The following is a 27,456-nucleotide window of genomic DNA, read 5'->3' as shown; positions in this document are numbered from 1 at the left end:
CCAAATTCCAATAGGGCGAGTAAGAGATGCTTATTTTAACACACAGTCTACCGGGGGTTCTGACTGTTAGGCCAGAAATGTTGGCATGAGTAATATCTCTATACAATTGAAAAAGTGACATTTTCCGCTGCCCTTTCCTAAGGCGCTTTCTATGTTTTTATTGGACCCCCCTTTTCTTTGATGAAATGGTTCGTTCCAAAGGGGACGGGCGAGGGTGGGGGGAAGCGTGCGGCCATTTTGTGCACGGCTTGAGCGGTGGGCGCTTCTCGGTGAAAAGGGGAGGCCGCTGCCGCCGCCGCGATGTATATTAAGCAGGTACTCCGCACCGGGGGTTAGAATTTGTGGCGTAGCGGTTTATTTTCTATGGGAAATGGAAAGGAAGAGCCATACAGAGCTGAAAGAGAAGGGTACTTGGGGAGAGGGATGCCGGAGTTGGGTTGGGGTGTGAGGGAAAGGAGGACGGTGTTTGTTGGCCCTGGGCTCCGGCAGGAGCAGAGAGGATATGCAGGCCGTGATCGTTGCGGAGGAGGCTCCTCGGTGCCTAGTTTTTGCCCCGGAGAGTCTTTTCAGTGGCAGATCAGAAGAGAGATCACCTATCTTCAGGCTCTTCTGGGGAGGGGGCGGCATAGGGCTGAACCTGACGGGCTGCTTTTCTTCCTTGGCGCGATGATGGGAGGACAAGAAGGGGGAGGCGGCCGTTCTTAGCTGACGTAAAATTAATGGGTCGGGGAGAAATAAGCGAAAATAAAGATTGTGGGCCGGTTCTGTAGAAATGGTAATGGAGAGTTGCAAAGATTGCAGAAGAAATTTGACCGCTCGTGAGGGAGATCAAGGTGATGAATTCGGAGGGGCGGTTTGTGGTATGTCTACACACACACACACACACCCAAAAAAGCAAGCTTCAGTGCATGGTACTTGGCTGGTTTTGAGTGTGTTGCTGCATCTTGAGGACCTGTCAGTAAATCGCTTGCACCTCCAAATGGTTGGGTGCAGACAACCGTGTAGTCGCTAGATCAGTGTTTCTCAATCTTGACAACTCCCAGAATTACTAGTCATGGCTGGTTGGGGAATTCTGGGAATTGAAGTCCTCACATCTTAAAAGTTGTTAAGGTTGAAAAACACTGCTCTAGAACAGCCTGTCAGTTAAGGATTGCAGTTGGCATAATGTAAATAAGATTAGAGTAAGACTGAACTGGAATGACATTTGTGGCATACTGGCTAGAAAGTGCCAAAAATGGCAAGTGTACTGTTCTTACATTAGCAGACAAGTGTTGGCTGTGACACAATTACAACAAGGCTGGTAAATTACACCTTTTCATATTAGTAAAACTGCTATGTGCAAGTCTTGATGAACCAAAGCCACGACAGGCAGTGGAGGTCAGTACCTGCAGGCCCATCTGCCACATTGAAGATTGCAACTTGGAATGTAATACTTGGTACAGAGAATAAAATAAATGAAATTGAATTAAAGGAAATGTGTGTGAGAGAGAAGTTGGAAGGATGTAATATGTTTGAAGAAAATCGGCTGATCTTGTAGAATACAAATTATAATTTGTATAACTTCTCCAAGTTCATGCTTGGAGATGAAGCTATAGTTTTAATTATGAAGGGATTAAAACAGTGGTAGTCAACCTGGTCCCTACCGCCCACTAGTGGGCGTTCCAGCTTTCATGGTGTGCGGTAGGGGTTTTGTCTGATACTGAAGTACTTTCCTTTTTTTTAATTGACTTTTAAAAAAAATTTCATAGCATCATTTAAAAACATTTTCATTATGTTTTCATAAAATTCCCCGTGACAATTTAAATTTCTGAAAATATACTATTTGTATCGCCCACGCATAAATTTAGTTCACGTTACGTAAGTGAAACTAAATGGCGCTATAGTGCAACCGCAAACAAAAGAGCCTCGTCTCAGAATAGCTCGTGCATGTCCTCCCACACCATCCAGCTGTAACAGACAAGCAGAGCTGATAGCCAGCGCCCCCACCCCACCCCAATCCACGATGCGTGAGAGGCATGCGCAGACAATGATACACGGTGCATTACTGTGGAACTGGTGGGCGGTTAGAAAATTTTACTACTAACAGAGATACAAAAGTGGGTGGTAGGTATAAAAAGGTTGACTACCCCTGGATTAAAATATCGGTCAGAAAGTCAGACTAAAATGCAGGTCAGAAAATATGCTCTTATATCATCTAAGAGGTGTCAAACTCACACTGTCACAGCAGTGTTACATGACATATCGGGACTTTTTTTCCCCTTTCCTAAACCGGGCCAGGGCATGACACATCTGGCCTGCTGGCTTGGAATTTGACAGCCCTGATCTAAGTTGTATCAGCTAGGTGAGGTGCTCACAAAAAGGACTAATAATATTGCATGTTCTGCCCCAGTTTGTGGTGATAATAGAAGAATTAGTGATGCGTTTTAGGACAATTGTGCAATATTCTGGAATGAATGTGTTTTGGAGTAAAATGTTTGTTAGAAGAGATGAATAAGGGGTAGAACAAGATAAGAGAATGTAGAAAAATGATAGGGCCGTCTAAAATCCCAGGAATAAAAATTTTGACAACTGAATTTTTTTAAAGGGTGTTTCATATATGTGGTGCAATGCAGACATGGTAAAGGACATAGCACAGATAATGATGCATGATGACCCCTATATTGTTTAATGTAATTGTGGAAAGAATAATTTTGCGATGCTATTTAAGGAGTGCTTTTTTGGGTTATGTGAATGCATAACTTTTCTATACTAACATTGCTGCATTATTAGCTAAAAACTTAGGTGATCTTCAACAAACATTATATGTATGTTGCAATATGGGATATTGATCTGTGTGTAGTAAAACAAAAGGTACAACAAGAATGAATATGTACTGAATGAACGTAGATTCATTTTTATTTAAAAATCTGCAAGTTGATATATGATTTGATCTGTTCATTTACTTTAAAAAATAATTCTGCTTATTTCAGGTAATTATCCAGGGATTTAGAAGTTACAGAGATCAAACTATAGTAGATCCCTTCAGTTCAAAGCATAATGTCATTGGTAAGCTATCTGCTACAAAGAATAAATATTAAATACAGATAATTTAAATAATGCAAATACTACTGAACATTTCTGAATATTTTTGTATAGTAAAACTTCAAAATGTGCAACGTTTTGTTCACTGTGAACCACCCACTATACTTTTGGAGTTGGACATTGTCTAAATAGAATAAATAAAAAATATTATGCAACTAATATAGGTAATCCTAAACTTTAGTTTGAGGATTTACCTCATTTAGTGACCATTCGAAGTTACAACGGCACTAAAATAAGTGACTTATAACTGTTTTTTTACACTTATGACAATTGAAGTTTCCCATAGCCATATCAAAATTCAGACACTTGGCAACTGACATATTTATGATAGTTGTAGTGTCCTGGGATTATGTGATTGCTGTTTGCTACCTTCTAATAAGCACAGTCAATGGAGAAGCCAGATTCACTTAACAACCATGTTACTAACTTAACAACTGCAAGTTGTTGTAAAAGTTGTAAAATGGGGCAAAACTCACTTAACAAATGTATACTTAACAGCAGAAATTTTGGGCTCAGTTGCAGTTATAATTATGGAGTGTATTAAAAGGAAAATTGAATTTTTCCACTGTAGCCTTGTGAGAGGTAAAATTCTTGTTTCTTTAATCTTTAATAATAGTTGTATTTTATTCAAAATGTATAGTTAAGACATCTAGAAGTACCTGAAGCTCCTGTGGCAAAGCATTAGTTTGGAAAAATCACAAGTCAAATGCTATATTGCTAATAAATCTTATGGGAATCACTTTTCCCCTTTTTAGAAGCTTGTTTCCCAGGGTTGTTACATAATGATGTGGTCTGAATGGAGGGCTATAAGTGGGTCAGACTGATTCAGATAGGATAAAATTAAAATTTGAGAATATCCATATAGTAGAAGATGGTTTAGAATAGAATTTTTTTTTTTTTATTGGCCAAGTGTGATTGGACACACAAGGAATTTGTCTTGGTGCATATGCTCTCAGTGTACATAAAAGAAAAGATACGTTCATCAAGGTACAACATTTACAACACAATTGATGATCAATATATCAATATAAATCATAAGGATTGCCAGCAACAAGTTATAGTCATACAGTCATAAGTGGAAAGAGATTGGCGATGGGAACTATGAAACGATTAATGGTAGTGCAGATTCAGTAAATAGTGTTATAAGTGTTATAAAATAAAAACGAATCAAAATATCTTTTGAAAGTTACTTTTCTTTTTTCTGTACTTTAGTACAAAGTGTCTGGTTGATTTTAAGTGTAGGTGGTCAGTTGGTGATTATTCTGTTTTACAATTTTATTTTCATATATGTAATTTTATATACAACTATAGATCTTTATCTTCTGACTCCAGTTTAAAATATTCCTATAATGAATTGACATCAACACTTATATAATTTTTATTGTTTCTTTTTAGTGGGCAGAAATGGTTCCGGAAAAAGCAACTTTTTCTATGGTAAGGAAAAGCTTCCAAATTTGCATTAAATGATAATCCAATTTACATTAAAGGTATGCAGATAATGTTGTGCATGACAGCTATGTACATTTGTATTTTCTTTCAAGCAACACGATACCTTAGACAAAGTTTTGTAGTATGAATACAACTATAAAAACTAAGTACTTTTACATAATCTGTAATATCTTATATAATACTTTATAAAATAAATGTTTAGGAAGTTCATTATTAAAATACATCCTACAAATTAAATCTAATGTATTTCTTTATTACAGCAATTCAGTTCGTCCTCAGTGATGAATTTAGTCATCTTCGTCCTGAGCAAAGGCTGGCTTTGTTGCATGTAAGCAAACTTGACTGATAATTACTAAAATAATTTGTTTAAATTGTATGTATTGAAACTACATATATAATGCAGTTTAAACTCCAGTGAATTGCCATGATTTAAAAATCCTTAATAAATTGAATAATTCCATAGCTCTCTTTCAATCAGAATTGAAGAAATACTTGTGGAATTTATTTTGCTTCGTCCTGACTATTGAGATGAATTATGGAATTAGATAAGGAAGAAAAAGGAACCAAGGGCTATATTCTTTCTGGAAAATTTGTTTGAGGTTTGGAGCCAAATGATGCTAGAGTCATGCCATGCCTATCTCCTCTTGAGGCTCCATGAAATCTTTCCATGTAATTTCTTACTTACTTTTCTAATCACATCCCTTCTTTTTTACTTTTCTCCTTCTCTCACTATTTTTATCAGTCAGTGGATTTTTTTAAAACCCATGTGACCACTCCCTAGTATTTTGGCTTTTCAAAACATATTCCCATTAGCAGAAATAGACTCTTTCCCGCTTAAATGCTGCTGAACTGGGATTGACATAAAATATTATTTTAAGATTAGCTTGTGGAATTATTTTTAATTAGCCTAATAGTTGTACTAATTTAGTGAAGGAAAAATACAAAATTTAAGTCATTTGATTGTATTATTAAGCTTTTTATTACACAAACAGTATTTCTGTTTTCAAGGAAGAATAAGAGTTTATACCTACATAAACTTTAAAGAATAGGATACCAAAACATTGTATAAAATAAAATATTTTAAAACTTGGATAACTTAAATTTTATATATATATATATATATTTAGGAAGGCACAGGACCTCGGGTTATCTCTGCTTTTGTGGAAATTATTTTTGACAACTCGGACAACAGATTACCAGTAAGTTAAATATTTTTATTTTTATTTTATAAGTCCTCTTGGTTTTGTTTTATTTAAATTAAAAGGAAAATATCATAAATTACTTGTTCAAAAATTATATCCAGGAAATTAATGTTTGCATTCTATCTTATTTTAAGATTGATAAGGAAGAGGTATCTCTTCGTAGAGTCATTGGAGCTAAAAAAGACCAATATTTCTTAGACAAGAAAATGGTGACGTAAGTGGCAGTTTTACTTTATGAAAGCAATTTGATTTCTGCATGAAATGGTTTTATATGAAATTTTAAATTAGTAGACAAGGTAACTATTTTGAATATTTTAATTTGTCATATTTATAGCAATAGCAGTTATACCGCTTCACAGTGCTTTACAACACTCTCTAAGTGGTTTATAGAGACAGCATATTGCCCCCAACAATCTGGGTCCTCATTTTACTGACCTCGGAAGGGTGGAAAGCTAAGTTCTCCGAGGAGCTGAGAGGGATGAAGCGCCGGAGAAGACGCCTAGAGAGTTCCTGGAGGTCTAGCCGTTCGGAAGCTGATCGGACACTAGTGAAGTCCTATACTAGGACTTACCTAGTGGCATTGAGGGAAGCGAGGCGTAGCTACGCCTCCTCCCTCATTGCATCGGCAGATAACCGCCCAGCCGCCCTGTTTCGGGTGACTCGCTCCCTCCTACACCAGGGGGAGCGGGATGACCCGTTACAGGGACGTGCTGAGGAGTTTAACGGTTATCTATACGATAAAATCGTTCAGCTTCGGGATGGTCTGGACCAAGATTGCGGTGACGCGGGTGAGATGCTCGAGGGTGGTCTTGGCGATATTGTTTGGGATGAGTTTGACCCTGTGGCTCCCGAGGACATGGACAGGTTGTTGGGTAGGCTGAATGCCACCACGTGTTTACTGGACCCGTGCCCTCCTGGCTGGTGCTGGCCACCAGGAGGTGACACGAGGCTGGCTCCAGGCGATTACGACCGCTTCTTTGGTGGAGGGTGTCTTCCGGCCGCCTTGAAAGAGGCGGTGGTGAGGCCCTCCTTAAGAAGCCTTCCTGACCCGCTGTTTTAGGTAATTATCGTCCGGTCTCCAACCCGCTCGCGAAGGTTGTAGAGAGTATGGTGGCATATCAGTTTCCTTGCACCTGGATGAAACTGTCTATCTAGACCTGCTCCAGTCCGGTTTCCGCCCGGTTACAGCACGGAGACGGCTTTGGTCGCAGGATGATCTCTGAGGGCCAGGATAGGGGTTGTTCCTCTGCCCTGGTCCTATTAGACCTCTCAGCGGCTTTCGATACCATCGACCATGGTATCCTGCTGCGCGGTTGGAGGGATTGGGAGTGGAGGCACCGCTTATCGGTGGTTCTCCTCCCATCTCTCCGACCGTCGCAGTCGGTGTTGACAGGGGGCAGAGGTCGCCCCGAGGCGCCTCACTTGTGGGTGCCGCAGGGTCGATCCTCTCGCCTTCTGTTTAACATCTACATGAAGCCGCTGGGTGAGATCATCAGTGGTTTCGTGTGAAGTACCAGCTGTATGCGGATGACACCCAGCTGTATTTCTACACCGGACCACCCCAACGGTTATCAAGTGCTGTCCCGTGTCTGGAGGCCGACGGGTCTGGATGGGGAGAAACAGGCTCAAGCTCAATCCCGCCAAGACAGAGTGGCTGTGGATGCGGCATCCCGGTACAGTCAGCTAACCGCGCTGACCATCGGTGGCGAGTCATTGGCCCCGGCGGAGAGGGTCCGCAACTTAGGCGCCCTCCTGGATGAACGGCTGTCTCTAGAAGATCATTTGACGGCCGCTCCAGGAGAGCGTTCTACCAGGTTCGCCTGGTACGCCAGTTGCGCCTTTCTGGACCGGGATGCCCTATGCACGGTCACCACGCACTCGTGACGCCTCGCCTGGATTACTGCAATGCTCTCACATGGGGCTCCCTTGAAGGGCATCCGAGGCTGCAGTTAGTCCAGAATGCGGCTGCGCGGGTGATAGATGGAGCCCTCGTGGCTCCCGTGATAACACCCATCCTGCGCAGACTGCACTGGCTACCTGTGGCCTTCCGGTGCGCTCAAGGTTTTGGTGACCACCTTTAAAGCGCCCATGGCATTGGGCCGGGTTATTTACGGGACCGCCTACTGCTATCGAATACCTCTCACCGACCCGCGCCTCACAGAGAGGGTCTCCTCAGGGTGCCGTCAGCGAGGCAATGTCGTCTGGCGGCGCCCAGGGGAAGGGCCTTCTCTGTGGGGGCTCCCACCCTCTGGAACGAACTACCCCCCGGACTTCGTCAGCTTCCGGACCTTCGGACCTTCCGCCGCGGGCTTAAAACATACTTATTTAATTGTGCAGGACTGAGCTAGATTTTAAACTTATGGGTTTTAATTGGGTTTTATTTTTATATTTTAATTAACGGGCTATTAGAATAAGTTTTTTTATTGCTTTTATATTGTATTTATATGTTTTTAAAGTGCCTGTGAACCGCCCTGAGTCCTTCGGGAGATAGGGCGGTATATAAATATGATTAAATAAATAAATAAATAAGTCAATCTTGAGCTGGTGAGAATCAAACTACTGGGAGTGGACAGAATTATCCTGCAAAACTGCATTCTAACCACTGTGCCACCATGGCTCATATTAATATTCCTTGCAAATCCCTTAATTTATCAAAATCCATCTTTTTAACTTCTACCTGTATGAAATATTTTAAAACATTTGGACTTAAATTGGTAATAAAACTATCAAGGCTTTAAAATAAATTCTATATTTATGATATAGAAATATCTCTGCAGATAAAAAGGGATCCCTGTTCCTGCTAGCTCATTATATAGCTATTTAGAAAAACTGACTGCTATTGGCAGACTCCTGTTTCTTCTTTAATAAAAAATAAATTGAAATTAACAAGAACAAAAGAATACAGAGAAAAAAGGACTCTCACCCCAGTTATTTTTTTCCATTTGATTATTAATGTGTTCTGGCTACTCATTCCCCTACTATAGTTCTGAAGTGGGAATTGAATTTAAGGTTTGATATTCTACATGGTAATACTGGAAAAAAAACTGAATAATGCCATTTCAAAAATAACAAATATTAAGCAAAATATTTTCATGAATTAATAGGACATTGGTTATTTAAATGCTTTTATGCTACTTTTATGCTACAATATTTATAAAATTGACTTAAAATTTACTTGTAGGAAAAATGATGTCATGAACCTCCTTGAAAGTGCTGGATTTTCTCGCAGCAATCCCTATTATATTGTTAAGCAAGGAAAGGTATGACAATAGCTACTAACTATTTTCCAGAAAGAAAAGTTTGTAACTTTCAAAACAAATTATCCACTAAAACAGAAGCAGGAATTTTAATTATATTTTGATTCAGGGGTCCCCTCCTTCCGGGCCACAGACTGGCACCGGGCCACACAAGTGGTGGGCAAGGGTGAGAAGCTTCATTTGCACATGCAAAGAATTAGGTTGTGTATGAAAACATTCTCTATCCTCTCCATCGCCGTTGCCAGTCTGCGGATCCAGAAAGTTTGGGGACTAATGCTTTAATTGACTAATTTTCATTAATATTTATATTTTTCCTTAATCTGAACCATTCAAAATATGTTCTCCATTTTTTTCTTTATTGATGTGCTCCAAATACAATGTATTTTCAATAGTTGTAGCAACATGACTAGTGTGAACAGAATTATAAGCAATAAAATCGCATATTAATATTTCATATTAGTCATAAGTGGATTACCTGTTTGCTTTCTATATATAAACAAAAACAGTGAAAGAAAATGTTGTTCTAGATCAATCAGATGGCCACAGCTCCTGATTCTCAGAGATTAAAATTGCTAAGAGAAGTAGCTGGAACTAGAGTATATGATGAACGTAAAGAAGAGAGTATTTCCTTGATGAAGGAGACAGGTAACATAATTTTTATCTGAATAATGGAGAGTCTCAGTCATCCAGGTCATAGTTCTTCCAAAGGTGCTTTTTCAAGATGCAACTGGACTTCCTATTTTTTCTTTGAAGACGTTTCGCTTTTCATTCAAGCAGCTTCTGAAAAAGCACCTTCAGTGCACTTAAACATAGGATTTAAAACAAACTGTTATTTTTAACATCTGAAAATTATTACTCTTGTATTATATTCATATTCATTGCTCCTATATAGAAAAATTACATTAAAAGCTGGATTTACTTATATTTTATAAAGCACTGATGTTAATTCTTCAACCTGGACTAGACTTGACCATTCATTTAATGATCATTAAATCTTATGATGACACTGGAAAAATGTGATTTATGACTCGTTCTCAATGGTTATCTGATCAAAATATAAGTGCTTGGCAATCGGGATATATTTATATTCGTTGCAGCATCTGGAGGTCACATTTCCATTTGCGACCTTCACCAGAGGGCTTATAACAAGAGAAGTCAATGGGGGACAACAAGATTTGCTTAGTTTGTGTGAATCTCTTAAACATGATAATTTGCTTAAATGACCACAAAAGTATGGTTGGGTGTGACTCACTTAACGACTACATTGCTTAGCCATGGAAGTCCCAACTTTGGTTGTGAGTCAAGAACTATGTAAACTCCAACTACTATCCCAAACAATACATTGACAGTGTGATGAATTCTCTAATAGAAACCAAAATTAAATAAATGTTTATCTTGGGGAAAATGTTTTTTGTTCATGTTTTTGTTCATAAATATATTTAAGATATGTTTAGTTTATTTTTCCATATATAGATAAATAATTTATTAAGACATGACACCACCATTCAGTAAAACATTTGAGAACAAAATATGAATACATGTAGTTCACTATTGGAAAAAAGCATTCCAGTCATATTGCCCTTAAACGGAATCAATTTGATTGCATTCTATATCAACTGATGCTCCCAGAAAGTATTAAAAGGCATATATAGCTGTATCTACTAATAACCCTTTTATTTAATTTGTTTCTGAATGACTCTTAAAGAAGGGAAAAGGGAGAAAATAAATGAGCTATTGAAGTATATTGAAGAGCGATTACATACACTGGAAGAAGAAAAGGAAGAATTAGCTCAATATCAAAAATGGGATAAAATGAGAAGAGCACTGGAATATACCATTTATAATCAGGAACTAAATGAAACCAGAGCTAAGCTTGATGAAGTAAGTCACTCTTTTGACAATGTGTTAAAATAAATACCAATTTTCCTTTTTTTTCATAACTAGTTTTGCTTTATGCAATATTATTGCATGTAGTATTATTATATTACCAATAGTATACCAAAGGTTAATTTACTGTATGTTTTCAGCTTTCAGCCAAACGAGAAACAAGTGGAGAAAAATCTAGGCAATTAAGAGATGCACAACAGGATGCTCGAGATAAAATGGAGGTAAAAATTCACATAACTTAAGGTATTCCTAACTAAGAAAGATAAAATATTTTATGTAGTATGGTGCAACACAGATAAATCTAAAACTGGACTGAGATTGCGCTGGAATACAAAAAGGAATAAACGAATAAATATCTATAAGACAAATGGGAAGTCATATTTCTATTTAGGTGCTAAAGTGCATGTAATGATAACATCAGCAAAAATTAACCCCCATATGAATCTCCCTGGTTAAATCTTGTTACGTAGATATTGAGAATTGCTGTATTTCTTTTGCCTAGTATTAATTAATATCATGTTTGTACTGGTACATAGGAAATTGAAAGACAAGTCCGTGAACTGAAAACAAAGATTTCAGCTATGAAAGAAGAGAAGGAGCAACTCAGTGCTGAGCGACAAGAACAGATAAAACAAAGGACCAAGTTAGAGCTTAAAGCAAAAGATTTGCAAGATGAACTTGCTGGAAATAGTGAGCAACGGGTAAGAGTCCCATAGTAAAAGAACTTACTTTTAAAAAAAATTTCTGCTATTTATCAAAAGAATATGAACTGGAGTAAACGCTGTACAGCATTTATCTTCTTTTCATGCTCTTCTGGAAAAGCTTGCCCAAGGATTACACTGTTCACTAAGTTATAAATCATTTCCTGAAAATGACAGCTGACAATCCTGACAGCTCTATTATCATGATTGTATTAATTTTACTTTGAACATTTATGCATCAAAATTAGGAAGTTGCTAAACATCTTTCTTATTACATTTTTAAACAATTAAAACTTATTTTTATCATAATACAAACATGGCTTTACATACTTCTGACTTGGGTTACATTTATTTTCAGAAAAGACTGTTGAAGGAGAGACAGAAACTTCTTGAAAAAATTGAAGAAAAGCAGAAAGAATTGGCAGAAACAGAACCCAAGTTCAATAGTGTAAAAGAAAGAGAAGAACGAGGAATTGCCAGGTGTGAAATAGCTAATCTGAAAAAAAAAAGACATTTAGAAACAGCTCTCCATACCCAATGTTTGTGCCTGAAACAGAGTCTGAAAAAGCATTAGATTACCTGTTACTTCAAAATCAAGGCCTTTTTTTCTTGGTACTTTATTTTTCTTTTTTGAATATATAGGTGATAATTTTTCCATAGCCATCCATGCTCATTTTGCAATCTAGCCCTATTTTTTCTGTATCATAACTCTTAACAATTTACCTTTTACCTGAAGGCAGGAAAACCAAATCAACACCAAACTGTAAATTTAAGTCAGTACACGTTCCCTTTCCTATTTATGTCCTTATTATATTGTGTGTCCTATAATTTGTACATGCAGGAAATTATACAAATAAGTGTAAATTTTAGAATTAAGCAAAAACTAATAATGGCACATTCATCTTGCATTTATTTTTTTGAAGCAGTCATACAATTTAAGAAAATGAATTCATATAATGATAACATTGTTAAACTTGAATATATTTTGGTTATGAACTAATAGTTCTATTGAAACTCTTAAATTTTAATTATTTTTGAACAGACTAGCACAGGCTACCCAGGAGAGAACTGATCTTTATGCAAAGCAAGGTCGAGGAAGTCAATTTACCTCTAAAGAAGAGAGAGATAAATGGATTAAGAAAGAACTCAGGTCCTTAGATCAAGCTATCAATGACAAGAAAAGACAGATTGCTGCTATACATAAGGATTTGGAAGATACAGAGGCTAACAAAGAGAAGAACCTAGAACAGTACAGTGTAAGTATTTGAGCTCATTGATACACATAATTTAGTTTGATTCATGTATTTCATATATATATAATGATGGGTGTGCTGTTCTTAGAAACTACACTTCTAGGTATAATATCTAAACTGTACCTACCTAAATCTTATTCACATAATGCTAAGCAAGGATGTTGTTAATTATTGTATGTTGAAATTTCTAAGTCCTAGTTTTCACTTTATTCACAGATTCTTTTTATAAAAGAAAAGTTCATTACACTCATACTACATCTCAGATGGTTAAGTAATCCATTAATAAGGGTGAAGAGGAATGCAAAACTATAGTGACTCAAGTAAACCGTGCATTTACATAGAAACACAAAGGTATACATACATACACACATAGGTTGTTCTTAAATCACTGTAGTTGCCGAAATTCTTTACTGGGTTGCCTTATTTTCTTCAGTAAATCTTATGAGACCTGTTGGATTTCTTCTGAAAAATTTATGGTTTCAAACCACATAACCTGATACTTCTATTTACAGAGTAAATCTCATATGTGATAATTTATAGATATTCCTTGTATTCCATTATGGCCTTCATGATCTTTCACTGACCATCACCTTTGAATTATTCTTTTTTGTTTTCTATGGTAAAGATGATGGTAATTGTACTTTTACTCATAGGATCATTTTTAAACATATACTTCAAGGTGATATGCTACAACATTGACAGCATGATCCATTCTCTCTCCACTCCAGCTGCAGTATCACTTAATAAATATGAGTGTATTATCTTGTACTAATTATTTGCATTCATCTACACTAAAAACAAATCTAAATTGCTTATTTGTTTATATTGTTTGTCTAAATGCTGAAAGGAAATTCATTGAATTCCAAACTTTTTTGTAAAGTTGATGCTGCTTAATAAAATGTGTTAAAGTTAGTAAAATTGTGAAATGTCTTTAAAACACTTTTCTTATGTACATTAGAAATTGGATCAAGATCTCAATGAAGTGAAAGCTCGTGTTGAAGAACTGGACAGAAAATATTATGAAGTAAAAAACAAAAAAGATGAGCTACAGAGTGAAAGAAAGTTAGTAATTTATTAAGGCTTTATATTCTTATGCTTGTAAGAATATGCATGAGTAAATTTCCCTATTTTAAAAATATATTCTTATGAAGATTTTGTCTTAGATCAAGGGTGTTTATCTTGAGCATTTAGAGCAAGGCTGCCAGCCTGTGGGCCAGATGCGTCATGTGCTAACCACACCCACGCCCGGTTTAGCAAAGGGAGAAAAAATCCCGATACGTCACAAGCCATGATGTCGCAAGTTTGACACCCCTTATCTGGAGGTTCCTCCCAAAATCCTTTGATATGGCTGTTCTAAAAAGTGCTTCAAATTGTAATTAAATGGGTTGAAAGCAAATTGCATTAAGCATTTAATAAGTGGTGATTAAGCTTACATTTAAATTATATTTAGCTTTTGTCCTTTTCAGTGTCCATTTTTGTACATATCCCTCAGCAAGCAACTAAAAGACCAAACACATCCCTTAGTTTGTGTTTTATTATCTACTGGTAGAAGGAAATAAAATTTCCCATTAAATCTGCAGTAGTACTATTGTACTGCAGACTAATTTAAGGGATCTCAAATGTTGCAGTGTCTTGATACACTAAAATACTAGAAGAATTTGTGTAATTCCCATCCTCATGATTATTCATGCAAAATAATATATTCAAATAATGGTTTCACTGGATACTTTTAATAGCTATGTTGTAATCTATGTATAAAATAACACTGCTCTGGCTTGTCCAGCGGAAGTGGGAAAAAGTTTAATAGTAATCCAACTTTTCTGCATTGGGCTTGCCAAATGCAAAGCTGAAATATGTCAGAACTGATCTTAACATAAATAAACTTGGAAATCTGTAAGTTTGTCCAGGGAAAGCAAGAGTCTTGCTTTGTAGCCCCTACCCCTTTTGCAACAAATTTGTTCTAACTTAGGGTTTTGATCCACAGTTTGAGTGTCACTAATCTAATGTGTTTTACCAATTTAATCACTACCGTAATGCAGTAAAATTAGACTTCCTGAAGTTATACTTTTTTTTACTTTCCAAAAACTAAAAATTGTTATAAATAAATAGAATTAGGTGGTTCACAGAAAATAATTGGGCTATTTGGGGGAAGGGAAGAATGTTTTGTTATGAGAGAGTTCAAATATAGGTATTCTATTTTGAAATTCTGCATAGTACATTAATAATTATATTTATAATGCCTTTTTAAAAGAGATTTTTATTAATTTGGCTGTCTCTGAAAATATTTTTTAGTTATTTGTGGAGAGAAGAGAATGCAGAACAGCAAGCTCTTGCTGCAAAGAGAGAGGATTTGGAAAAGAAACAACAACTTCTTAGAGCAGCAACAGGAAAGGTAGATAATGATCATAATTACTGGTGTTTTGCTCAAAGACTTAGATTATAAATCATACAGTTCTTATACTTTAGGTTTCTTAATTTTTTATGGGGCATAGTAGAATGGCAGGAGACTTGAAAGTAAAAAAATAATTTTATTTTTTAAAAATAAACAGCATTTAAAACAACATTTTGAATAAAATTATATTCATGGTTTTCAGAATTTGATTTCTTTATAAAATAGCATCATACACCAAACATTTGTTTAAGTCTATATGAGTTCCCATAGCAATAGCTTTACAATACACATTATAATTGTACACAGGTACTTATAAAGTAATAGCAAATCTGAAGACTTGTTTAATTTTCTGCTATAGACAAGATAATCAAGTTTGTGGGGAAGGGTTCTGTGAAACATAAAAGTGTTAATGATATCGGACATAGACAATTTTCACAGAATATAAGTTTTACAATGAATTCTATTTTATGATAAACAGGCTATTCTAAATGGCATTGATAGCATAAACAAGGTTCTGGAGCACTTTCGTCGTAAAGGTATTAATCAACATGTTTTGAATGGCTATCATGGAATAGTGATGAATAACTTTGAATGTGAGCCTGCCTTCTACACCTGTGTTGAAGTTACTGCAGGAAATAGGTATAGTTATCACTAATTATTTTTTTAACTGTTTTTTTGTGTTGCTCTTAAACTGATAAATTAAGATTATTTTTTGAAGCAATTATAGGCTTCAAATATTTTGAAGACAATTCCAATAATACTTGCGATCAACATTTTAGATAGTTTGGTACAGTGATTAAGGTAGTGGATCAAAAGAGATTCTGATTCTAGTCCTCCCTTGGGCATGGAAACTTTGGGTTGGTTCCTTCCTCTCATCCCAGTCAGTTTTGGGTTTGCAAGCAGGCAGCTAATAAACCATCTGGTTGTATCATATATTGATAGCTCTACTGTAAGAACCACGCAAACATAGCACAAAAGCACATAAGAGAAATAACAAAAGTTGTCTGACTCAATTATATAAGATTACGTACATTTGACTGTATAGTTTCTTCACCTTTTTATGGTTATCTTTGATACTAGGAATGTGACATAGTATGCTGTCATGGTTACAATAAACCTTGATTCATTTTCTTTATCTTTTATGACAGGTTGTTTTATCACATTGTAGATTCTGATGAAGTTAGTACTAAAATACTGATGGAGTTCAATAAAATGAATCTACCAGGGGAGGTGACTTTTCTTCCTCTGAACAAACTGGATGTTAGAGACACTGCATATCCTGAAACAAATGTAAGTTTGTTTTGCTGTAAATAATTTACTACCATAGTAGTTGAGTTATATGAGTACAATATCTTCATATTAAAGTAGCTACAAATAAATAGAATGAATAAAAATATAAGCAGTGTAGGCTCTGGGTTGCCTCTCTCCGTATGTTGTGATTCTAAATAGCCTAAATTCATGATATTTTCCTTTGATTTAACTGTCTCATACATTTGTATGTTGCATTTCAATGCTTTTTATTCCTTATAATGGTTCTGTGTTAGATCACCCAGTATTTAATCTGCATCTGTTAAATCTAAGATAAATTCTACTGGTTTGCAAATTTTTCAGCTATTTGGCTTGGTTATTATTTTCAGGATGCCATTCCAATGATCAGTAAACTGAGGTACAATCCAAGATTTGATAAAGCCTTTAAACATGTTTTTGGAAAGACTCTTATTTGTCGAAGTATGGAAGTATCTACACAGCTGGCTAGAGCTTTTACTATGGATTGTATTACTTTGGAAGGTATGGTTGGTTACAGTTTGATTTATGATGTAAATACATATTTCAGTTTGCTTTGATCTGCCCAACACAATATTAAATCCAGTGTATCAGCATTTCCGATTAAATCATAAGTGAGTTTTATGTTTGCTAATGTCATAATTTCTTTTGTGTACTGAGAAAAGTTACAATAATATTTCAATACTCCTTGTATTGTAATAACTGATTTAATTGATTTTGAGGCTGGCTTGTTTAAGCATTGTCTGCATAAACTACAGTTCTCAGTTCCCATGAGATAGCAATTCAAATCTGCTGAAAGTAAATTCTGGTAACCTATTCTGATCACATAGAAGCAGCAGCACATTGACCTGGTTTCATCTTGTGCATGTAACTCACGTTCTGACAGGCAAATTGTTTCATGTACAGACCAGTTTGAAAACTATTTTTTATTCAACAGAACATCATTTTTGTTGCAGGTGATCAAGTCAGTCACAGAGGGGCTTTAACTGGAGGTTATTATGATACAAGAAAGTCTAGACTTGAACTCCAAAAAGATGTTAGGAAAGCAGAAGAGGAACTTGGAGAGCTTGAAGCAAAACTCAATGAAAATCTACGCAGAAACATTGAAAATATCCTTCATAGATTATTTGCTTGTTTGTCTGAGATGTGCTGTATGTGAATGAGTAGTTGACTTGAATATGATGAAAACATCCTTAGTGTTACTTGTCATTGTCCGCCTCTTCTGTCTCTTTTCTGCAGTGCAGGAGTCAATAGCAGAACTGGCACATGAGAAGACACCTGTCTAGTCCTCTCAGGCTCTGCCTGATTTTTTTCTTCTTCTTGTTTTTCCCTTCTGAACCTAGGTGCATTTTATGGTCAGGTGCGTCTTATAGTGCAAAAAATACAGTGTATGTTCTTTCCACTGGAGCATATAATATGGCTGTTTAAAATGGTCAGGACCAGGTTGTTATATTTATGTGATAATCACCCCTGTCCTAAAGTACATTTTTAGCTCTGAAAGTGTAAGCAACTTTAGGCTTTCTTGCTTTCTGAAAAAAAAGCTAGCTATTATTCTAGCAGTCTTTCAGACCTTAGTTGTGTTTGGTTGGTCATCTTAGCCAGATAATAATGTGGTAGTGACGATAATAATTATTTTCTATGTTAATTTATTATATATTGGAATTGTTCTCTGCTACACAGAATCCTAACAATTAGCTTAATAAATAGTCTGCAATTGGTTGGTTAAGTTAAATAGATGGTATGTATTACTCATCTATCATTTTAAGCAAATTAGATATTTTTTTATTCTATTGTAACATTTAACTTATTTCTCCTACAATGATGTAAATGAGAAGCTTTATTGATATGAAGAAACTTACAACCATTTTAGCATTGGGTTATGCGTAATCCCATCACTTTAACAATGAACAGAATTTATCCTTAGCGCATTGCATGAATTAATAATGAAATTGATCAACTGATGAATCAAATGCAACAGATAGAAACGCAGCAAAGGAAATTCAAGGCTTCCAGAGACAGCATTTTGTCAGAGATGAAGATGCTGAAAGAAAAGAGACAGCAGTCAGAAAAAACGTTTATGCCTAAGGTACAGAATATCTGCGAATGTTTGCCATTTGGGAGGCATTTGCTCTAGTTTCAGTTGTAGAATTCAAAGACAAAGAATGGGGTTAATGTTAAGTGGTTTCAAAAGAAGCAAGTGATGGAGAAAAAACCCAATAGATACAAAATTAATTGAACCAGGAGGCTCTTTTCATGAATGAATAATTATACTTGGCTTAATTTCATTTTAGCAACGGAGTTTACAAAGTTTAGAGGCAAGTTTACATGCTATGGAATCAACCCGAGAATCATTAAAAGCAGAACTGGGAACAGACCTGTTGTCTCAACTTAGCTTAGAGGACCAAAAACGAGTTGATGCACTTAATGATGAAATCCGACAGCTACAGCAAGTAAGCATGTTCATGTTTCAGAATCAAATTGCAGTCTTAATCATGTTCAAGAGTTATTAAATTAAAAAATAATTTGTTTAACTTTCCATAAGTAACCTAAGTATTTATTTATAGCAGATATATAGGCATATTTTACCTATGCAGCTATTAAGACTGGGTTTACAAATATTTTGTAAGACATAATATAAGTTTTGGCTTAGCATGTTGTCTGACTCCAAAGTTGGGTTTCTTTATAATTCACTGTCTGAATATCAATTATGCTTAGTTGGAAAACCATTGTTAAGCAAATCATGACCTAGTGTGATGTATGAACCCCAGTACATGTGTATTAATATTCTTCTCATTTTAAGACTTAAGCATTGCTGATTGTAGCATTCTGATAGTTTTAAGTTCACATGTCTTAAAATTAATGAGGTTGACAAACACTGAGTAGGTGGTTAACTTGTTTGTTGTTGAGAAGGTCCTCATTTTAATATAAACCAAATGCATTTCATATGAAGTAGTGGAGAGGTTTAGAAAGTTTCGGTGGAAAGATTTCATTGTAATTTAAAAATCCATATTACTTACTTATGGAAATATTGTACAAATTGAATTTTCTTGTACAAATTGAAATATTTTACAAATTGCTATTTCTTGCTTTACAGGAAAACAGACAGCTTTTGAATGAGAGAATCAAGCTTGAAGGCATCATCACTAGAGTTGAAACCTACCTCAATGAAAATTTAAGGAAGCGTTTAGACCAAGTTGAGCAGGTAGGATACTTTATTTTTTTTATCCATTTTTTTAAAAAACCATTTATTTATTTTTTGACATAATGGTTCTGTTGCATTTCATTATTGTGAGAAAGGGAAACAGAAAGTAAATCGGTTTCTAAGAAAATTCTGTTTTCTCTTTAAAAAATGACTCGCTTGCCTAACCCAGATGGTTTAGATTTAGCCACACATAGATTCAATCTTACTTAAAACTCCCCTGAAATATGCCAACTATCTTCTGGGTGAACTAACTTGAGGGGAAAAAATTTTAAAGGCAAAAAGAGAAAAGTCGGTTTGTGGCATCTGGGCAGATTTTTTTAAATATGTGGTTTTTACTGCTACCCAAGAATTATTATTGTTAAACTCAAGGTGGCAGCTCATTAGAAAAATAATTTATAATAAAACCACATTTTGAAAGAGATTTTTTTTACTAAATATTACTAAGCCTTACATTCCCAAAATCTACTGAATTTAGCTGTATACATGGTAAGTGCTGCAAGAACACCCCACCCCCTAAACTTTCTATTGAAAAATGTGTTCAGGCCTTTCTGCAGAACAATGGCTAATTAAGGTCTGGGACTCCCTTGATATACAAAATAGTTTTATATTTAAAAATAAATCTGACATAATTTAATTCAACTTAGAAACTTTTTTCTATCTATAAACACAAGTTTGTACTATATCTGAAATCTGGTTCAAGGTTCTTTTGGATCACAGTTCCTGCTGGAAAAATAGTGGTCAGGAGGGCTTTTATTTTAGAAGCATTCCTCAGTTCCCAATGTCCTTGCATCTCCTGTATGGATTTCTTCAATTCACTTTACATGAGACTGTTCTCAAAGACCTCTCAGAAAAACCTTAGCCGATGCAAAATATAGCAGTTGATAAAATTATTTTAAAAATACTATTACTGTTATCTAACATCTTTATTGCAGAAGTTGTACTGCCTACTGATTTGCTTCTGGGAAATCTATATGCTGGTTATTGTTTTAAAACCCTACGGCTCCAGACCTGGGTATTTATGAAGCTTTCTGCCTGCATAATATGAACAAATAGAAAATGCCTGTTGAAACTTTCCATTTGCTGCAAATTATGATGGGAGGGTGCTAAGGAACCCTTGATTCTCAAGGTTAGGATGGCTTGTGGCCATTCCAGAAACTAGGTAAAACATTGTCATAGATGTTCCAGGAGCTTTTGGTTCCTGATTGGTGGGAATCATAAGTACCAGATGTGCAGGTCTTTTATAATATTAAAGTAGCTGGAACTATTCTATTTTATGCCTTTTACGTGCTGGGTCATTGCCATTACTTTTTGTGTATTAGCTTGTCTTTTTAAGATTGAGAAAGTTAGAAATTATATATCCATTAGTCTTCAATTTCCAAATGGTCTGAAAAAGTTGATTAAATCATGTTACAAATCATATTATGAATTAAAAAATTAAATGCAGAGATTAGTTTAGGCAGTCACAAGAAATCAATACTGAGTTGAAAGCACAAAAATGATTCCAAGTTGAATGATTTGTGATTTTGTACATATTGTTAGACTGTAATTTCTAGTCATCCTGAACATTGGAATGCAAATGTTTACTCTGTCTTTCAGGAGCTCAACGAATTGAGAGAGACAGAAGGTGGCACTGTTCTTACAGCCACAACGTCTGAACTTGAGGCAATCAACAAACGAGTAAAGGATACATTGGCACGATCAGATGGTTGGTAATCTTATTTAAGCAAAGAAAGTTAATAGTTTGCTTTCCTAAAACATCCTAAAACATACATGTATGTTGTTAGGACAAACATAAAGCACAAATAATAAAAAATAGAGTGAGGACAGCCTAAGTGTTATAAATTTTTCTTCAAAGAGTTTTACATCATCTGAATATATTACAAATATTTTAGAATGATTCAACAGTTAGTATACTCTTTACCCGTATTTTATAGTTGACTCCTTAGCTTTTGGCTTAAATGTTGCCATTATTCATTCCATTTTTCAGACCTAATGTTTCTTCTGGGCCCCGCATCAACTTCCTTCCCTTGTTCCCAATCAGTATAACCTTTCTTTGTTCTACTTCTTTTTACTCTGTAAGCTATTCCTCAGTATTATTTTATATATTTATCTAGTTTACTATTTTTATATTTTGTTTTACTTTAATAGACCTGGACAATTCAATTGATAAAACAGAAGCTGGAATAAAAGAACTTCAGAAGAGCATGGAACGTTGGAAGAATATGGAGAAAGAACACATGGATGCTATTAATCATGACACAAAAGAACTTGAAAAGATGACTAACAGGCAAGGTATGCTTCTGAAGAAAAAAGAAGAATGTATGAAGAAAATCAGAGAACTGGGCTCTCTTCCCCAAGAAGCATTTGAAAAATACCAGACTTTGAGCCTAAAGCAGGTAACAAATGTCTCTACTTTTAATGATCAGAGATAGATGTTAGGTAATATCATACATTTATAATTTTTTTAACTCTTTTATGCAGCTCTTTCGTAAACTGGAACAATGCAACACAGAATTGAAAAAGTATAGCCACGTTAATAAAAAAGCTCTCGATCAATTTGTGAACTTTTCAGAACAGAAAGAAAAATTGATAAAACGTCAAGAAGAGTTAGATAGGGGCTACAAATCCATCATGGAATTGATGAATGTCCTTGAACTCAGAAAATATGAAGCTATCCAGCTGACTTTCAAACAGGTATCACTTGACAATAGTCTAACATAGAAAATGCATATTCTTTGGAATTAAACATCTTAATATTATTAGCTTATTTTCTTGATCTCTGAAATATAAGTGGTTTTGTAGTCATTTTAACCTCCTTCCAAAGAAATGGGTTTAGTTCTAAAATGCTTAAAAATATATTGTTATGGTAAATGTTAGGGAACAAACAAGTTTTATATAAACATTATAACTTGATAACTTTCATATCAAAACTATATTAGTTGAAAGAGGTCATTTAGTCAATCTACTTCATTCTTTTATTGTTTGTCATCCTTGAATTGTGCTTCTTCAAGGTATCAAAGAATTTCAGCGAAGTGTTTCAGAAGCTGGTACCTGGGGGCAAAGCAACACTTGTGATGAAGAAAGGTGATGTGGAAGGTAGTCAGTCTCAAGATGAAGGTGAAGGCAGTGCTGAGAGTGAAAAGGGATCAGGATCTCAAAGCAGTGTTCCATCTGTAGACCAGTTCACTGGCGTTGGAATTAGGGTAAAGCAAGACTATTTTCAATTGGCCTTTAATTATTGCTAAATCTTTTAAGAATTAAGAATAATGTCTCCAATTGTTTCTCTCCACCCATTCGCTCCAGGCCCCTTCTATTAAATGTCATTTTGCAGGATCAAGAAAGCATGCTTTCACTGTGGCAGTCTCCACCTTCTGCTATACCATTTTGCCTGGAGATAAGGAGAGCACTCGCGCGCGCTCAGGGTTCTGGAAAGTTCTATATGGTTTTCATCCCCCGGGCCTGGGGTTAATGTATTGGGGTGGGGGGAAGTGTTTTTTTTATTACTTGTGTCATGTTTAACTCATTTTAATCTGTGTGGCTTTAGGTTTTATGTTTTTATTGATTGGGGAGATTGTATTATAGCTCCCCTTTGCACTTAGGGAGCCTCAGTAAATATAAACCATAAATTAGTTTTTCTGCTGTTTCTTTAGGTGTCCTTTACTGGTAAACAAGGTGAAATGAGAGAAATGCAGCAGCTTTCTGGTGGACAGAAATCATTAGTGGCTCTTGCCTTGATTTTTGCAATCCAGAAATGTGATCCTGCTCCATTTTACCTCTTTGATGAAATTGATCAAGCCCTGGATGCCCAGCACAGGAAGGCTGTTTCAGGTACAGATACAGAGTTTCAGATCAGACTCTTGTGCAAATGAGTCTTTTGTATGTACTTGCCGCTTTCTATAAATTTTTCTCTTATTTGTGTTACTAAAACAAAATTAGTATGTGATACCAAGTACACCTTTGCGGAGGAGGGCATTAAGATGTATGTTCAGCTTATTTGTCCTATTAGCCTATTTCACTTAAAAAATTAGTTTGAAACATGCTTATATAAAAGCATTTGGCACAAAATCTTGATGGCAGAATGTCAGCTTTCATGTATCTCTGCTAAAACGAACCGTGTAAGGATAGCTCAAGCCATTTTACTAGGAAATTTTTAATAAAATTGCTTGTGGCTACTTCTGAATATAGCTTATATAATTTATTACTGTACTGTATATAGGTATTTTATAGCTGTCCTCTAGTTGCACAGTTATGAAATGCTGCAATACTTTTTTGGTAAGAGTTGTATACTTCACAGCAACACTTAAGGATAATGCTTGTCCTTTGGGAGAATCTTCACAAGTGCTCTTCATATATGCATGAGTATAGTTGATAGATGGTACAGTCAGATAAGAGAAGCAGGAATCCTCAATGGCTTAACAATCAGAGAAAGAAACTTAAGCAGAACCCACCCTAATGAATAAAGCAGTTAAAAGTGGCTACAGGAAATTTATACCTTCGGACTTGCAAGATTGATGTCAGCCCAGGTAAACCAGACTGCAAACACCACAAGATGAACTAATTCTACTTTATTGTAAGGCTACATTAACAGAATCTTGCATGTCTGAAGGTATAAACTTCCTGCTATTGGGTTTAACCACTTCATTAGGGTGAGACTTTTTCTCAGTTCCTTTCTGTGATTACTAAGCAGTTGTGGGCTCTTGTCTGATTGTGCCCTTGGCAGCATTTCTTCTCTTTCTTCAAGTCCATTTAGGCATTCCATTCCATTCCTAATTTTCTTCCTCTGACCATGAAGATACTTGGGGCTCCTACCTCTCTTATCAGATTGTTTCCAAAGCATCACCTGTTCTCCTACTTTCCCAAGGTTATTCAAACATTTCATTATACATGAAGATTAAAATTTTACTGTACAACACTAGTGTAAAGTGCATTCAGTGTACAAAAATGAAAAGCTAAAAAATATTCTCTTTTTATTCTTTGTTTCTTTGATAACAGATCCTGGATTAAATTATCAATATCTTTATAGAAATCATTTATAATGAAAGAGTACTAAAATGCTGTGCTCAAAATTATGAGATTCTGTATTGATTAGTGGTTTTAAAGAGTCAGCAACATTTTTTATGCCTCATATACAGTATATTAGAAAAGTATAAATTACTATCTTTAGATCTTAATTTAATAGAAAAGATGCAGGTTTTCTTTTTTTCTTGCTCTTTTTCACTTTTTCAGTACAAAATATTTGAAATCATGACTACAACATGGTGTTGTAAAGTCAAATCTTTGAACTGAATGATCCCCATTCTCTTTGGCACATTATAAAACGCTTAAGTATCTTATGTTACTTTTGACATTTAAATTGGTAATTTGACTGTGAAGAATTTCTTACCATAGCCAGACTGCTGAAACTCTATCAGCCAAGTCATATAAAGTACCAAACCACAAATTGGTACAGTCTTAAAAGACTGATGTGACATGGAACTTTATATCCCACTGGTAGCATTGCATCTTGAGTCATATGGGAACCAGCTGTTGGATCAAAAAGTAACAGCTTTAGTTGATGACTAAGACTATTGCAGATGTTTCGTTTGTTAAAGTTTTAGATTATGTACTAATAGACATTGTATTTTAACTATTTATTTATTTGTTAAATTTTTTGCTGCCTATCTTTCTGTGAGGCTACTCTAGGCGGCTTACAAAATAAAAAGTAAGAAAAAGAAAAAGGCATGTAAACAGAAAAGAAGTAAAAAATAGAACAATCAAGTAAAAAATGACAAAGGAACACAATGAAAGTAAATACATTATATGATAAGCAGAAGGATGAATGGGTGGAGAGTGGAGAGCAGGGGGAGGAGTAAAGTGGAGTCTGCCATCAATCTAGCTTCCATCTCCAGTTTTCTTCATTTATTTATTTCAATCTATTTCAGATATGATCATGGAATTAGCAGAACACGCTCAATTCATTACCACAACATTCAGACCTGAACTGCTTGAATCTGCTGATAAGTTCTATGGTGTAAAATTCAGAAATAAGGTGTGCAGCTTAAAATGTACAGCATGAATATTATTGTATGGTGGTTAACATTAGTTATTAAGATCACAATATGTGTTTATTTAGTATCAAATTTAGTATTTGTAGTCACTATTAATTTTTTCTTGATTTAAAGACTAAAATTTGCTTAGATTTAAGCTTGATTTAATTAACTTAAGAACATGATGCAAACTGATAAGATATCCTAAACACTCTTCAGACATTTTAGTGTGATGTTACATTTAGATCAAATATGTATACCCATTTTTCTAGACTTTATACAAGCATATTAAAAGATCAATTAACAAATCATAATAATGTCAAAATTACACTACATCAAAGAAGATGTCAAAGAAGATGTCAAAGAATATGGTCCCATGATTAGTGCAAAATTCTTCATAGATTTGGACTATGGATGAGATCATAGACATGACTTCTTGATGGTCATAGCCATTTACATTTGTATTTTTGAAAACGGGCTGTATCATATATTAAGCCATTTATTATTTGTGCCGAAATAATATTGTACATGCAAGGAATCTGACAACCAACTGAATTATTCACTAATGCTATTGTTAGTTGCATTTTTCCAATTATAATTGCCAAATATTTTTTTCTTAGGTAAGCCATATTGATGTGATCACTGCAGAGATGGCCAAAGACTTTGTGGAAGATGATACTACTCATGGCTAAGTGGACAACAACTGCCAATCTTATAAGAAAATGTAAAATATTTTAACAAACATTGGGCAATTGTATAATTCTAAATATGCAGTCACTGTTTAGCAGCTACTTTAATATACTTATTTCATAATTTCCTTGGTGTCCTCTGTATGTACATGTGTTGTTGTATTCTTTTAGAAAATATCTGTTTTATATGTGAAGCTTGAAAATATGCTCTCTGGAAGTTTTTTGTAAAATGATTTTCTTGTTTAAATATGTCTATTATCAAATATGTCTATTCAGTTCTTGCTTTCTAGTGGTGATCTTACTGTTATATTGTCTCACATGATTTTTTTTAAAAAACAGCTTCAATAAAATAATTGTTTTTAGTGCTATAACATATTTCCTTCTTGAAAACTCTGAATCAGGTGCCATCACTTCACACATTAGTTTGATTACATAAGATATTTGTGATGAAATTTGCATGTTAGTGCTTAGCAATAGGGATATGGGAAAATAAGTTTATGACTTGATTTAATTTAGTTTTCTAGATACCTATATGTTACCTATACTATTTATAAAACTGATGTGATTCATGTACTACAATGGCTCACAGTTAAATTGATTTTCTATATAATCAAGAGAATAAAGATGACTAAGAATCATAACACTAAGAATTCATTCACATTTGAACCCTGTTCATCCTCTTCTTGTTGCCAAACTGTTTATGTCCACCTATCATTGGATTTCTAGAAAGCAAACAATGAAAATGGGAAACATTTATTAAAATGTAAGCTTTTTGTTCTATATGCTTGATCAAGTATATGGAATCCATAGAAGCGTAAGCTGTAAGAAATTTGATCATTATTAGTGTGCTATAAATCTGTAATAGACTAAATTTGCTACCCATTTAGAATTGAAATACAGCATTTTTTTTCTTATATAAATTGTGTTAAATAAAAAGCAACAGGAAAGAGGCGTGGCCAGCATCGCAGCGGAACAGTCGCTCACCCCGATAGCTCTGGGGTGAGTGCCAAGATTCCCCCTGGAATGGGGGTCC

The 27,456-nt window shown here is 35.2% G+C and overlaps 1 protein-coding gene across 1 annotated transcript; it reads left to right on the top strand.

Moving 5' to 3' along the window:
* Positions 1 to 232: 232 nt before the first annotated feature.
* SMC3 (structural maintenance of chromosomes 3) lies at positions 233 to 26,794 on the top strand. Its single transcript, XM_058188089.1, has 29 exons — positions 233 to 315; positions 2,970 to 3,045; positions 4,477 to 4,515; positions 4,791 to 4,858; positions 5,658 to 5,729; positions 5,867 to 5,946; positions 8,914 to 8,992; positions 9,517 to 9,634; positions 10,695 to 10,870; positions 11,017 to 11,097; positions 11,413 to 11,577; positions 11,936 to 12,057; positions 12,620 to 12,833; positions 13,789 to 13,892; positions 15,123 to 15,222; positions 15,701 to 15,861; positions 16,371 to 16,512; positions 16,860 to 17,010; positions 17,463 to 17,615; positions 18,441 to 18,592; positions 18,798 to 18,956; positions 19,601 to 19,708; positions 21,305 to 21,413; positions 21,857 to 22,104; positions 22,190 to 22,402; positions 22,720 to 22,911; positions 23,359 to 23,536; positions 25,630 to 25,736; positions 26,355 to 26,794. Exons 1-29 carry the CDS (start codon positions 301 to 303, stop codon positions 26,424 to 26,426), a joined length of 3,654 nt encoding a protein of 1,217 aa, XP_058044072.1. The 5' UTR covers positions 233 to 300; the 3' UTR covers positions 26,427 to 26,794.
* The last annotated feature ends 662 nt before the right edge of the window (positions 26,795 to 27,456 follow it).

The sequence above is a fragment of the Ahaetulla prasina genome, chromosome 6 (genome assembly GCF_028640845.1).
Source record: "Ahaetulla prasina isolate Xishuangbanna chromosome 6, ASM2864084v1, whole genome shotgun sequence".
Taxonomy (NCBI): Eukaryota; Metazoa; Chordata; class Lepidosauria; order Squamata; family Colubridae; genus Ahaetulla; species Ahaetulla prasina.
Note: the sequence above shows the minus strand (reverse complement) of the source record. Positions and strands in the feature narration are given on the sequence as shown.